General features: G+C 46.0%; 1 protein-coding gene across 2 annotated transcripts in view; it reads right to left on the reverse strand.

The window, feature by feature from the left end:
* LOC119979630 (serine/threonine-protein kinase 32C) overlaps positions 1-16,212 on the reverse strand; it is a 428,471-nt gene that overhangs the window by 232,907 nt on the left and 179,352 nt on the right. For both annotated transcript variants that reach the window (XM_038822141.1, XM_038822143.1), the window contains exon 2: positions 8,570-8,625. In XM_038822141.1, the coding sequence (XP_038678069.1) occupies positions 8,570-8,625 (56 nt within the window). The remainder of the gene's footprint in view (positions 1-8,569; positions 8,626-16,212) is intronic.

The following is a 16,212-nucleotide window of genomic DNA, read 5'->3' on the forward strand; positions in this document are numbered from 1 at the left end:
AAGCATTTTCAAGCTTGGCCCTGATGCGGTAGGCCCTGCAGTGGGTCAAGGGGTTACTGCATAATGGAGGTGCCCCCCAAAGTCCATTAGTGAACCAATGTGTGTCAACAGTCACAGTGGTGGCAAGGAAGTGAACAAGCTGGGAAAGAGTCGCTGAGTTTTGGGTGCGCTCAAATTATGGAATGTAGGTGTTGGAATTTTCTTCTTGTAAGTATAAAGCATGGATTTGAGTTTCAGAAGCAGATGGTTTGAGGCTGGAGTGGAGATGGGAGATATTAAGGAAGTCCAGGAGAAAACAGGAGTTTAGAAGCTCATTTTTGTATCAGTCTCTTCTTCAGACTTCCAACTTCTCAACACTTAAGCCTACCAGCAGTTATTCTGACAATTTACACTCTCCCTTAAAATGCATGGATCATGATTGATGCCTGCGAAGTGGACATTGACTCGCATGATCTGTGTTGCTGGTCACTGTCTCTCTGAGCATGCACTTTGTAGCAAGGTTATGTGTTTCACTTTGAGTGTGATTAATCATTCTCTATGTGCAAAATTCACGATGGAGTTTCCCTTATGAATTTTCTGTTCTGCACAGATCAGTGACCTGCTTGATGCACCAGGACACTGCAAATTAACTGCTGTTGCCGATGTCCCTCTGGGTACTTTGAAACGCGCCTAAGGAATAAAATTGTGGAACTGTACTGGTGTTGGCGAGAGATACTGTCCCTGTACTGTACTGGAGGACAACTGTAGTTCAGGATGCAGCTTCCTGCACAACTATCATGGTCTCCAGGGTGAAGTGGGGCTTGCAGAGGCTGTTTTATCTCAGATATTCCCAAACAGGTGTGTGATCAAGGTCAAACGACATCTGCTACAATCAAACCCACCTTGGGTTATTCTTATTATCCTTTTTCCAACTTCAAATAATACAAAAAAGGAACAGTGCCCTATGTTCCAATTCTGAATTGTAACAATCAAAAAAGTTGTGATTAAAAATCCAAGGTCAGAAGGTTCCAAAGAAGGTTTTAAGCAAACGCTTAAAAACCCAGGTGTCAGCTGATATCCATCCGGGCACACAGGGAGAGGAGCGAGAGGAGTGAGAGGGATAGACTGGTGGGAAAGATGCTGGAGGTAGACAGGAGGTACGCAGAGGCACCAGAGGAGGGACTGTTGGGGGAGAGGCGCAGCCTGCAGGCTAAATTTGATTTGCTGACCACTAGAAAGGCGGAGGCACAGTGGAGGAAGGCACAAGGGGCAGTGTACGAACATGGTGAAAAGGCGAGTAGGATGCTGGCTCATCAGCTCCGCAAGCGGGATGCGGCTAAGGAAATTGCTGGAGTGAGAGACAAGAGTGGGAATGTGGTGCGGAAGAGGGTAGAGGTGAATGAGGTCTTCAAGGACTTTTACGGGGAACTGTACCAGTCGGAGCCAACGGGGGAAGAGGAGGGGAATGGAGAGGTTCTTCGACGGGCTTTCTTTCTGAAGGTGCAGGAGGAGCAGGTGGAGGGGTTGGGTGCGCTGATTGAGCTGGAGGGGATCGGGCAGATGCAGTCAGGGAAGGCACCGGGGCCGGATGGGTTCCCGGTGGAATTTTATAAAAAGTTTGTGGACACTTAAATGAAGCGTGGGAAGGGGGACTTTGCCCGCGACGATGTCGCGGGCGCTGATCTTGTTAATCTTAAAGAGGGACAAGGACCCCCAGCAGTGCGGTTCATACAGGCCCATATCTCTCCTCAACGTAGATGCCAAGGTGCTGGCAAAAATCCTGGCCACCAGGATAGAGGACTGTGTGCCAGGGGTTGTACATGAGGACCAGACAGGGTTTGTGAAGGGAAGGCAGCTGAACACGAATGTGCGGAGATTGTTGACTGTCATCATGATGCCAGTGATTGAGGGGGAGGCAAAGATAGTGGTGGCGCTGGATGCGGAGATGGCCTTCGATAGAGTGGAGTGGGGGTACATATGGGAGGTGTTGGGGAGGTTTGGATTTGGTGAAGGGTTTATTAGATGGGTCTGGCTGCTTTATGAGGCCCCGATGGCATGCGTGGCCACGAATGGGAGGAGGTCGGAGTACTTCCGGCTTTACCGAGGGACCAGGCAGGGTTGCCCCCTGTCCCCCTTGTTGTTTGCATTGGCAATCGCGCCGTTGGCGATGGCGTTGAGGGATTCAGAGAGGTGGAGAGGTTTGGTGCGAGGTGGGGAGGAACATAGGGTGTCGTTGTATGCCGATGACCTGTTACTGTATGTGGCGGACCCGGTGGGAGGGATGCCGGGGGTGGTGGAGCTGCTAGCTGAGTTTGGGACATTTTCAGGTTATAAACTAAATTTAGGTAAGAGTGAGGTGTTTGTGGTGCACCCTGGAGACCAGGAGGAAGTAATTGGTAGGCTCCCGCTTAGGCGGGCAGGGGAGAGTTTTAGGTACCTGGGGGTGCAGGTGGCCAGGGACTGGGGGACTCTTCACAAACATAATTTCACCAGGCTTGTACATCAGAGTACAAGAGGTGGGACATGCTGCCATTGTCGTTGGCGGGGAAGGTGCAGTCCGTCAAAATGACGGTGCTTCCGAGGTTCTTGTTCCTCTTTCAGTGCCTGCCCATCTTCATCCCCAGGGCCTTCTTTAGGAGAGTGACTAGCAGTATCTTGAGCTTTGTGTGGGCACATGGGACTCCGAGAGTGAAGAGGGTTTTCCTGGAGCGAGGGAGGGATAGAGGCGGGCTGGCGCTGCCCAACCTTTTGGGGTACTATTGGGCGGCCAATGTGTCAATGGTGCGTAAATGGGTGATGGAGGGGGGAGAGGCAGCGTGGAAAAGAATGGAGATGGCGTCATGTAGAGGTACGAGCCTGGGTGCCATGGTAATGGTGCCGTTACCACTCTCCCCTAAGAGTTATACCACGTCCCGGTGGCGGAGGCGACCCTAAGATTCTGGGAACAGTGGAGACGGCATAGGGGGGAAACAGGGGGCTCGATGGAGGCTCCATTGGGTGGCAATCATCGGTTCATCCCGGGGAACAAGGATGGGGGATTTAGGGGGTGGCAAAGGGTGGGCATCAGTAAATTGAGGGACCTGTTTATTGGCGGGAGGTTTGCGGGCCTGGGGGAACTGGAAGATAAATTTGGCCTTCCCCAAGGGAACATGTTCAGATACTTGCAGGTAAAGGCGTTTACTAGGCGACAGGTAGAGGGATTCCCTTTGCTGCCCTCGCGGGGGACGATGGACAGAGTGCTTTCGGGGGTGTGGGTCGGAGAGGGGAAGGTGTCTGACATCTATAAGGTAATGCAGGAGGTGGAGGAGTCGTCAGTGGAGGAGCTGAAGGCTAAATGGGAGGGGGAACTTGGGGAGCAGATAGAGGACGGGACTTGGGCGGATGCCTTGGAGAGAGTCAACTCTTCCTCTTCATGTGCGAGGCTTAGTCTCATCCAATTTAAGGTGCTGCACCGGGCCCACGTGTCCGGGACTAGGATGAGTAGGTTCTTTGGGGGTGAGGACAGGTGCACCTGATGTTCGGGGAGTCCAGCGAATCATGGCCATATGTTCTGGGCATGCCCAGCACTGGAAGAATTCTGGAAGGGGGTAGCGGGGACGGTGTCGAGGGTGGTTGGATCCAGGGTCAAACCAGGGTGGGGACTCGTGATTTTCGGAGTTGCGGCGGAGCCGGGAGCGCAGGAGGCGAAAGGGGCCGGTGTCCTGGCCTTTGCGTCCCTAGTAGCCCGGAGGAGGATCTTGCTGCAGTGGAAGGATGCGAGGAGGCCCCCAAGTGTGGAGACCTGGGTCAATGACATGGCGGGATTTATAAAGTTGGAAAGGGTCATATTTGCCCTGAGAGGATCAGTACAAGGGTTCTATAAATGGTGGCAGCCTTTTCTGGACTTCCGGGCTCAAAGATAGGTATCTTGGTCAATAGCAGCAGCAACCCGGGGGGGGGGGGGTGTTCCTTATTATAGTTTATATTTTCTTTTTTCGCTACGGTTATGTAACTTAACATTGTGTTAATTTAAGTTGTTGTTAATATGTTGGGTTGTTCATTGAGGAGGGGCGAAGGTTCATGATTGTTGTCATTATTGTTATTGTTGGTATTTTAGTATGGTCTGATGTTGTTGTATAAATTCAAAATTTTTCAATAAAAATTATTTTTTTTAAAAACCCAGCTGTCAGAAATCCATCATTAAAAATGTACTTCAAGTAAATGGTCATGGGATGATTCCAGCTTTGAACGATTTCCCGGTGACTGTCTGGAATTCCCCTGGCCTTTAACGTCCATTCCATTTCTTTCTGGGTGAACTTGGGCACATTGTGATCCCCACAAGAGAAGGAGAGATTCACACTGATACGCACTAGAGTTTAATTAACAGTCTTGCACATTAACTACAAAATAGGCCAGCAGTAATAATCATATCCAATTTCCTGCTCACCACTCGCACGTTCCATGCTAGCACCCACCAGTCAAATGCAATGAAAAATACATGTGATTATTTTTTTTATCACAGCTTCTGAAAGGTTGATGATTCTCCCAAGAATTCTTATCTCCTGCAACCTTCCTGTTTATTCATGGCAAGATACTAGTTGGCAAAGAATGGGCCTTTTCTTTTATGGAAAAACTGAAATAATAATTGGACTTATAAATGTAGCACAAAGCGGACAATGAGAAAATGAATGATGCTCCTTTTCTGTTAATGCATTTCTTGTTAATAGATTTAGACCTATTCTGGGTTTGGTCCAAATTGGATCATTACCGTGAACTTTACGTTATGGGCGCGATTCAACAGCGGCATAGATTACAAAAGCTGGCAGGCCATGTTGGAGTTGTATAGAACTTTGGTGAGGCCACAGCTGGAGTACTGTGTGCCATTCTGGTTGCCACATTATAGGAAGGATGTAATTGCACTGGAGGGGTTACAGAGAAGATTCACCAGAATGTTGCCTGGGATGCAAAATTTAAGTTATAAAGAGAGGTTTGATAGGCTTGGGTTGTTTTCTCTGGAGCAGAGAAGGCTGAGGAGTGATCTGATTGAGGTGTGCAAGATTATCAGGGGCATGGGCAGGGTTAATCGGGAGCAGCTGTTCCCCTTATTTGAAAGGTCAGTTACGAGGGGACACAAGTTCAAAGTGAGGGGTGGGAGGTTTAGGGGACATTTGAGAAAAAATATTTTTACTTCAAGTGGGATGACGATCTGGAATGCTCTGCCCGGGAGGGTGGTAGAACTCACATCCTTTAAAAAGTACCTGGATGAGTACTTGGCACATCATAACACTCAAGGCTATGGGCCAGGTACTGGCAAGTGGGATTAGGAGGGCAAGTCAAGGCCTTTCATCTGTCAGTACAGACTCGATGGGCCAAAGGGCCTCTTCTGCACTGTAGCATTCTGTGAACAGAAGACAAAATTGGGCTGCTGATGGTTAGAAGAATGGTCTGAGAGCTCAAGTTGTAAGTAAAGGTCCATTTGTTGCAGGGAAGCCATGTGCATTTGTCCCATTGGCCAAGAGTTAGAAATATTTGAGTAGAAGTTATTAGCTGTGTTGACACCAGTGCAAAGCCTGAACTGAATGTTGCAAAAGTTAGCTGCAAAATCTGTGCAGAAATAGGGGAGCATCACCACGGATCTTTGCAAATTCCAGGGTTAGGGTTATTCATCACGCAGGAAGGATTCCCATCAGACTACCACATCTCATTGTTTTGCTTGTTGACATAAACATGCCAAAACAAACTCATGCATAAATTATCTCCTCCCACAAACACTGCCAGCAAAGCGTTCTATGGATTAATATATAGGTGTGAATGTAAGCTCATAAAAATATCTGTTTGAATGATACTTAGCACTACATGTTGTCCAGACAGAATAACATTGATGGAAAAGTGGAATACCTATTTCATTCCCCATTGTTATCCAACTTTATGTGGAATTGCATGACTTGGTTACCTAACGTGTGAAAATCAAGTTTGTGAAAATATATTTGTATACCTAATGAATATTATCTATTATCCCCTATTCATCTCAGGGCACTTGCTAAGGGGGCCTTTTTGGTGGAAAAAAGTTATGAGTTAATAGTAGGGCACTTGCGAAGAAGCTAGTGCCTGCCAAGGCCATCGTCAGTCGATGGGTAATTATCATAGGCTGGGGACTACTTAAGAATCCAAAAGTGACCAAATTGTCATTGGCTGGAGGATTTCTGTCAGAATGACTAAGCACCGAATGTAATTGTCATTGGCTCAGGGGTTTCCACAAGGAATCGTCTTCAGTATTAGAATCAAGTATTAGGGCGAAAGCAATTGTCCTAAGTGAGAGAGAGAGGGATGCACTCATGTCGCTGTGAAATATGCAGCTACAGCAGTTAAGGTCAATTGGGAAATTAGAGATGAAGTCTGCAAAGAGGTTTTGCATGTATATTAGAGTTGACCAAGTTAAAATCTCAAACAATGTCGTGAGTCCAGCGACCTTGGTTCAAGTAACCAAGAAGAAAAGAAGACTCCAGAAGTCTTGATATCCATGGGAAAGTCAATGCCTCGACGAATGGGAAGTTAAGTGTTAATATCTGTTGTCAATAAACCTTGTTAGATGCGGCAGCATTGTGGCACAGTAGTTAGCACTGCTGCCTCATGGCACCGAGGTCCAAGGTTCGATCCCGGCTCTGGGTCACTGTCCGTGTGGAGTTTGCACATTCTCCCCGTGTTTGCATGGGTTTCGCCCCCACAACCCTAAGATGTGCAGGCTAGGTGGATTGGCCATGCTATTTGCTCCTCAATTGGAAAAAATTAATTGGATACTCGAATAAAAATAAACCTTGTTAGTTTGCATTCTAAATTGGTCATTGTCCCTTTTGCCAACATTGATGTTCTCCGACAAGAAATTTCTAACTCTGGGGGTTTAGAATAGAATTTAAGTCCCAACACAATGCATCATCACACAGGAAGGATTCCCATTAGACCACCACATCTCGTATTGTTTTGCTTGTTGACATAAAAATGCCAAAACAAACTCATGCATAAATTATCTCCTCCCACAAACACTGCCAGCAAAGCGTTCTATGGAGTAATATATAGGTGTGAATGTAAACTCATAAAAATATCTGTTCGAATGATACTTAGCACTACATGTTGGCCAAACAGAATACACATTGAAGAAAAATTGGAATACCGATTTTATTCCCCATTGTTATCCTACCTTTATGTGGAATTGCATGACTTGGTTACCTAACGTGTGAAACTCAAGTTTATGAAAATATGTTTGCATACCTAATGCAACGTAGATGGTGAACAACTCGCCTTAGCCAAGGTGAATTCAAGCGACTGACAAAATATGCACAACATTAACATAAATTTAAATACTTCACACATTCAACATAAAACCTATCTGAACTTGAAAGACATAGAATGGATATTTCCATGCAAAATGTATACCCTACCTGTTTTCTGTAACCTTAAATCATTGCTTTCCTAGATTACAAAAGCACATCTTTGGCATAAAGCACATTGGTACGTCCTGAGGCTGGGGAAGGCCCTGTATAAATGCCAGTCTTTTTTCTGTGGTAAAGTAAGATGCTCACAAGTGCCACAAACAGTACTAAAAGAAACCTGTTTGTTTTGCACATTAGGTAATGTCAATATTGAATTGTTATGAAACGTAGTTTTATAAATTTTATGAATAAAGTTAATTTTGGAGAGAAAGCCTTATTTGTTCACAGCTGCCATATAGCATATTCCGTGAATGGGTCCCTTGTTGTTCACATTATCAAATCATCTTCTTTCAAGAAATATCATTCAAAGTGTATGGATCTATTTTACTGGCAGTAGTAATGCCTCGAAAGTAGACAAAGGTAGAGGTTGTAACCAATCGCAAACAGAAAACTAGTAAAACCTGTAAAGTCTGTTCAAATCTTTGGGTTTAGGTTACAGTATGGTATTAGAGTGGGAGATACGTAAACCATCCTCAATTCATTGCAGCAGTCATGTTTCCCTCATCTATTTCTCAAAAAACTAATCATCACTCATCACAAAAGATAAAATTACATAGTTATATGAAGTTACATAGTTCATGAAGACGCTGCTGCTGGACTAGATGAGGGAATTTATACCTATCAAACCGACAATGGAAACGCTACAGTACCATGCAACAGAAAAAGACCTTTCATATAGTGATCATGATCTAAATTGAATTAAATTGAATCTTCTCATTAACTAGAGTGCACTTGTCTTTGAACTTCCCCTGTCACTATAATGTGCAATGCGTTAAATATTGAAACATTGCTGAATATAGATGTTTGTTACCTTACACTTAGGGAATTAATCTTTCATGTTTGATACATAATGTAGCATTCACTTCATATGGTAAAATAATCATAGGCACCAGCAAACCAGTGTAACAATAACAGCTTCTTCCTCTTCAATGGCTGCCTGTGAGCTTGAGCATCAAGCTCTACTGTTCCTAATTTCTTGTGCAATCAATTTCAAAGACTGCTCGATATTCATCACAACCAGTCTCTCTGACAATTAGAAAATTTTGCTTAACATTCTGGCATCAACATTTTGCTTAACATTCTGGCACATCATTAAATTAGCATGTAGCCTGCAGTATAAATACCTTTCCAAAGCTCCCTTTTCCAATTGCACGGAGTATTTGAAAATGGTCAAAAGTCACTGCAAAAAAAAAAGAGAAAACATTTGTGTGTTAATAAAGTCATATTTACAACAGTATTTATTGTCATATCAGATTTCTTGAAATACAAATCTCTCAATATGCTATTGGAGACTGAAATTTACTAGTGCAAATGAGAAATTAAGACCAACGGTATTGGAAGTGTTAATAAATATAAAATCTATCTATAATATATATGTATCTTATACATATAGACAACATCATCTTTGCCCACTTATTAGTTGTCGGCTGAATATGTCTTTACATATTCAAATTGAGCTAGTGCCAGTGAGGCACTCAGCTTCCAGTAGAGTGGGTTTTTACTGTAACAGATTAATGGTATCACTTTCTTCCACCACCTCATTTTACATTTCCTGAACATCTGCACTGTGTTTGCTGGCACCATGTATTCAATAAATTAATTAGATGATAACCACAGGAAATATGAGGCAACTATGGGGTTGTTTCCATGGGATGAAAGAGCCTAAGGGAGCTTTAAGATGTGTTAATACAGTTGTAGTACAATAGCAAATGATTATAATTTAAATGGTGATTTTTACGGCAAGTAAACTTACTAAAATGTTGGTAGCAACAGGATGAAAGAGCAGTTTTTCAGCTCCAGTAATGGTGTACATCACACACAGGGGGCTGGATCTCCGGTGGGCCCAGAAGAAGTTGGGAATTTGGTACGGGAAGGATGCAGCGCCGCTAAACCCAATTGCATGCCATCATGAATATGATGCCCGGCCACATGGAGGGGGCTGCTCTGTTGGGAGACCCGTGTCACCTGCTCCCCATGCAGGAGAAGTCACCATATTTAACAAGCGCAAAGCCCTGTTTGAAAGCTGAAATTCTGCATGCGGTCTTTCCAAGGGAGGGCTGCAATTGGACTAGTTAACATTCTCAGTGTACGATCCCAGTTGATGTTATAACTGGATGGGAAGATCACAGAATGGAACCCTGACTCAAAAGACCAGGGGCTGGATTCTCCGCACCCCGATGCCAAAATCACGTTCGGTGACGGGGTGGAGAATCCAATTTCCCCGCATGAAATCGGGACCGGATCCAGTTCCACGATTCTCCGCCCTCCGAAAAGCGGCGTGCTCTGAAAGCACAACGCGCCGATCATCCACCACCTTGGGCCATTGCCTGAGGCCCGCCCCGCTATTCTCTGTCCCCGACCAGCCGAATTCCCGACGGCGTGGACCACTCATGGTCCCACCGTCCGTGATAGCCACGCGGCATCTGCGGGGAAAGCCGATCGGAGAGTATGGGGGGCCTCATTTGGGACCGAGGCTATGTGTGCAGGTGGTTAGGGCCAGGCGAGCGGTCGATGCGAGGAATTATTTTGGGCGTCCACGTCCACGGGTTGAGTTCACAGAGGCCGCCGCCGTTAGCATGAATCTGTGGCCTTTTGACGCAGTTTTCACATCGGCATGGGGACTTAGTCCCAAAAATGGAGAATCCAGCCTCATAACTTAAGACCATAACTTATTTATTTCTTTATAAAATGTGGAGGAACAGAGTCACAGGACGACAAATCTTTTTAACAACACGAAAAAAACATATATTGAACATGAAATCATTAGACGATGATACAATACACCTTTATTCCCCCTTAGCTAAACAATTACACACAGGTTTTAGGATTAACAAGGATTATAAAATACATCTCAAGCTACAATGGTCTCATTAACACAAAATTCCTTTTATAGACGCAAGATGACTGTAGGCAAATACACTTTCCACTCTGAACCCCAAGTGAGTGATGTGCATGCCTCCTCAGAGTCCTCCCAGACGATTGTCACGTGAAAGTTTCCAGACTCCAATCCCCAAAACACACTGTAAAATCATCTCTCATAATTATGCTTTTCCTTAGCAGTTTGCATCCTGAAATCCAGGCCAGGTTCTCCAAAGGACACTTTTATACAAAGCCTTCACTCCACTTTTAACAGTGAATCCAGTCCAAGGATTTTATACCAATCCCTTTAGGATTTCTTTGTCTTGACTGCTATGTAGATTGCTCTCAATTGCTTTTAATCTCGAATCCCAGACTGTATTAAAAGGGCATCAGACTTCCAATTTACCTTTGAAGGCTGTTGTCCCTCTCTATATCTGGTTACTACAATTGTCTCTTTAACTCAGGATACTTTGCTTACTCTTCCTTGAATACTTTTGAACAATACCTTGGTCTTTGTTCACACAACTCCAGCCACCTTAAACATTCTTTCTGTCCCAATTCCCTGGTTATCTGGACTATAACATGTAACTTCGGATGCCTGCCTTTTTGTAGATCCCATCCTGTCCAGTTTTTCTTCTGGCAGAGTTGCGAGATGTTCACTTCCTGAGGTCCTGTTTCCAACAGCAATCAAATTAGCTAAACAAAAACTTTAAAGTTTTCTCCATTAGGGCTGGTTTAGCACACTGGGATAATTCACTGGCTTTTAGAGCAGACCAAGGCAGGCCAGCAGCATGGTTCAATTCCCATACCAGCCTCCCCAAACAGGCAGTGGAATGTGGCGTCTAGGGGCTTTTCACAGTAACTCCATTTGAAGCTTACACATAGAACAGTACAGCACAGAACAGGCCCTTCGGCCCTCAATGTTGTGCCGAGCCATGATCACCCTACTCAAACCCACGTATCTACCCTATACCCGTAACCCAACAACCCCCCCTTAACCTTACTTTTATTAGGACACTACGGGCAATTTAGCATGGCCAATCCACCTAACCCGCACATCTTTGGACTGTGGGAGGAAACCGGAGCACCCGGAGGAAACCCACGCACACAGGGGGAGGACGTGCAGACTCCACACAGACAGTGACCCAGCCGGGAATCGAACCTGGGACCCTGGACCTGTGAAGCATTTATGCTAACCACCATGCTACCCTGCTGCCCCAAATTCATGTCATCAGTTGTGATCTATCCATCAACCAACTCGCCATTTTTAATTTTTTTTATTTATTTTTTTTAAATTGAGAGTACCCAATTCTTTCCCCCCCCCCTAATTAAGGGGCAATTTAGCATGGTCAATCCACCTACTCTGCACATCTTTGGGTTGTGGGGGTGAGAACCACACAGACACGGGGAGAATGTGCAAACTGCACATAGACACTGATCCGGAGCCAGGATCCTACCCGGGTTCTTGGCACTGTGAGGCAGCAGTGCTAACCACTGTGCCACCGTGCTGTCCTGCTAAATGTGTTGAGGTTGCTGGGGGATGGCTCCCTGGACCAGGGGGAGTAGCAAGGACATATTCGTGGACTCGGAGTGTCCCCCTCGGGATCAGGGTGGCTTGGCTCACACCACCATTGGTGCAGTATGTGATTTAAACGCACCCACTGGTGCTACTTAAAGTCTCCTGGCTGTTCACACCTTTTCTTTGCTGTTTTTTTTTTAAATTTAGAGTTCCCAATTATTTTTTCCAATTAAGGGGCAATTTAGCATGGCCAATCCACCTACCCTGCACATCTTTTGGGTTGTGGGGGTGAACCCCACAGACACAGGGAGAATGTGCAAACTCCACACAGACAGTGACCCAGAGCCGGGATTCGAACCCGGGTCCTCAGCGCCGTAGGCAGCAATGCTAACCACTGTGCCACCATGCTGTCTTTAAATTCGGAGTGAAAAACTGTTTCGCTTTCTCAGGAAGTGAGGCAGAATTTCCAATTTGCTATTGCGGTGGCAGGGAATCGAACCGAAGTCAACAGCTTGGAAGACAACTAAGCTCACCACTATACCACCATCGCTCACTACTTGTGACAATAAGCGATTATCATTTAATTTTCATTACAACATCCCACTTGTTAAGGAAAAACTTATTTTTATTTGCTCTTCATTCTGCAGCCATTTACAAGCGCAATAGAAACACTGTTAGGACTTAACAAACACCAGACATACAAGCACCTTTGTCCAGCATGAATCTAATGATATGATTTATCCTTCCAGGCACAGAAACATCAAATTAAACCCACTTAAAACTATACCTTATTTCTAATATTTACCAATACAAATAAAAATTCTTTAAAATTATCTTTGTTTTCTTAATAACAGATGTGTGAATATTGCAAGCGAAAACCTTTGAGAGTAGAAGAAATCACCGTCTTCGGACAAGTGCTATTAGTGTCATCAACAGATTCAGCTTTGTTCAGAGAAGTCACAATCCATACGCACACCCTACCGTTCAGTCAGAGTTAACTTCACAACCTCTTCCAGGCTATTTGGGAAGACAGAGGGAATGTATTTTGAGCTGATGGCTGCAAAAAGCCATCTCAAATAACCAGAGTAGCCAGAAGGTGGGGGGGAAGTGAGTGACCATGTGCTCCTCTGAAGGATTAGGTCAAGTGTCAAAAGATGATGAATGACCTCCTCCGCTCCCCTCCTCACGGGCGCGTTTGAATTTCATATGGTCATCAAGTGCGTGAAAGGTGGGTGAGAAAAGTAGGCGTACCAAATGGTTGAGGGCTGGGACATGCATTGAAGTGTAAAATGTTCTGCCTCACCATTTTCCATTGTCACATAGGCTGCTTGCACGTGTGGGTGCATCACTGGAATCGGCATCTTCCTCGGCTTCTTGGCCAGCACAGGACTCCAAGGATAGCTAGGAAACCTGGATGGCTCATGGGACCAGGGGACAATCCAGCAGTAAGGGATGTTCCTCGACATCACTGGAAAACACTTTTTTGCTTTTCTTATTTTTGCAGGGCAAAAGGGCCCACAACGCCTGGGGAGAAAACCAGGACCAGGGTTGGAGATCTGTCGGCGAGCAGACACAGAAATAGAAGCCCTGAGCTGTCAGTGGAGCAGGGCAATCTGTACATATCTAACACTGAGGTTCCACTGGCAGATGTGAAGAATGAGAAGGAATTGGGCTTGCCCATTGACATAATATACACATCAGTATATGATGGTGCAGAGTCACACATTGACTGATACACTGCAAGACCAATCAACACAGACAACAAAGCAGCCAATCACCAGTTGGGGCACGGTCACTATAAAGCCAGAGGGCACTAGTTTCCCGCTCATTCGGGATTCAGCCTCTGAGACAGACAGAGCCCGCAGTCAGTAGCACAAACATCCACCATGCGCTAGCAATATAGGCTGGTCAGGTTAGGCATAGATCTTCAATCAATCTAACATAGTGTCGACCGACAGTGCAAGTATGTTTAACAGCTCATAGTTAAACAAAATAGAGTTGTACTATTACAAGTGTTGGTAGCCTGTCTATGTTACTGCTAAGGTAAACGCAGTCTCCACAGATCCAGAGTACCCAACATATCACCCATTTTCCCTGGCTACCATGGCAGCCGGCTGCAGCCCTGGGTGGTGGTGGTCCTTTACATCATCACTCCAGTAATTGCTTCTATAATTCATTTGCAGGTGCAGTGCAGTGCTTCGGGACCAACCCCCATATGTTCCACCTTACACCTCCTTGGAGCATGACAGGTTGCATGTTTCTGAGGCACAGTGTCATATTTGACCGCTGCACCCAACAGAAGTGTAGATACCTTGGTGGAGGGCCGATCGCACAGCCGCTCAGCGGTCATGATCTGGTGAGCACTGCACAGTCACGCAGATGATGGAGGCAGTAATATACCCCAGCCGACAAAGAGCCTCTGATGAAGCTCATACTGAACCTGTTGTATTTGGAGAGGCAAGCAGGGGAGTATCTGGCAGAGCTGCTGGTGATTTTGAGCAGGCTTCGATGGGCGACGAAGGAGATGACTATTGTAATGTCTCAGTTAGGAGAGTACATCACTTCTGCAGAAACAGTGAAGACCATCATGGAGAGACAGACCCAGGAGATCTCACACTGGATGCCTATTATCAGGACGACCCTGCAGCCGACCACTGCGAGCCAATGAGATGCAGCGAATGCCATCTTGCACTCAGAGGTTGGGCAAGGTGCAACCCGACACACTTGAGGATTGGAATTTTCCATTTTTAATGCAGAGTGTCACAGTGGGAGGGAAAATCAGCGTTGAAGCCTTTGGGCCCAATGACGGCTTTCTCAGCTGTATTGTTAGGGACAATGAAAAAAATACCCCAAGGGACAGGCCCCGAAATGTCACGCTGGTGAGCGGGCGCTGACTGCGCATGCTCCATCAGCATCTTCGTTTTGTATGGATCAGGGCACCCCTTTTTAATGTCAACCTGATACAAAAATGAAACTGAACTCTCCAAACTCCCTATCGCAGTCCCACCACACACAAAATGCCACCACACCCAGAACTTTCCTCTGGCACTGCCCAGCCATTACCCTTTCCCCCACGCCTGATGTATTCACTTGAGCTCCGCCAGTGGGTCTGCCCACCAGGTACATGCCGCCATGGGAGGCCAGTCGTAAATGATGTTGGTCTGTCCTCATGCCGACATGAATGAATAATGTAACGTAGAGGGCCTGATAATTAGTTGCAAACCTATTGTAATGGGGTTCCTGACATTGAATGTCGGGCTTCCCGTTATGTCACTGGTAGGGAGGGGGCGGGGGGGGGGGGGGGGGGACACAATTACGTCATCCCTTTACATTGGTGTGAAATCTGATTTGGATCTCTCACGGGATTTTCCGCTCCTGGTGCCGATCCCGCTCGACAAAGACGGAAGTGGAAAATACCATCACGTTCCTTGTTGTGCCATGATTGGCACTGAACCTCTCTTCTATCACATTGTATGCGTTTCCAACAGGCCTCATCAGCCGTATGCAACGAGGGTAACCCTATCACCGAAGATCCACCATTGATATGTGGCCTTGGCACAAACAAATGCAGCACCTGCAAGTGTCAAAGCATATGAGCATCATGGCAGCTGCCAGGATAGCACCACACATGTTTGAGGTGCCTCTTGTGGTCACTGAGTACCTATGCATTGAGCAAATAGAATCAATCCCTGTTACTAAATTGTGGTGGTACCTTCATGCAACATTGCTGCAGTCTATTACAACTTGAATACACAGAAAGGCAGTAATGGCCAAAATCCCATTGCCCTCTTGACCTAGTTGTTTTATGAGTTCTTCAGGCCTTTTGTGCAGTGCATTTGTCACTTCCTTGATGCAGTGGTGTACAGTTCATAGAATCATAGAATTTACAGTGCGGAAGGAGGCTATTCAGCCCATCGAGCCTGCACTGGCCCTTGCTCAGGAGGTGACCTGGAGTGTCACCTGGAAGGAAAAGAAAGGGGAGCTGACTGGATAAAGTAAGTGCTTTGTGGAGCAGAAGGAACTAGTGTGCTTTCTCCAGGCCCAACAAGGTACCCAGTAAACAGACCCATGCCCCATATTTGGTCTCCTCTCGCACCGCCCCACCCCCCCTCCCGCACTACCAACAAACACCATTGGACACATTGCCAAATGAGGCCCCCCAGGTGACCCTCCCACCACCCATGATCTAGACACACACATCAAGTTGGGACTCTCTCTCACGTGCGCTCCCCTCCCCCAGTCTCTCATATCCTCTCAATGCACCAAGTTGCTCTGATAGGCTTTGGCCTGTGAAGCACGTTTCCCACCCAAACGACCTCCAACTCCATCAACTACACTGCCTGAGGTTGGGAATTGCAGTACACTGCAGTAAACCCATTCATCCAGGTT

This window comes from Scyliorhinus canicula, chromosome 16 (genome assembly GCF_902713615.1).
Source record: "Scyliorhinus canicula chromosome 16, sScyCan1.1, whole genome shotgun sequence".
NCBI classification, from domain to species: domain Eukaryota; kingdom Metazoa; phylum Chordata; class Chondrichthyes; order Carcharhiniformes; family Scyliorhinidae; genus Scyliorhinus; species Scyliorhinus canicula.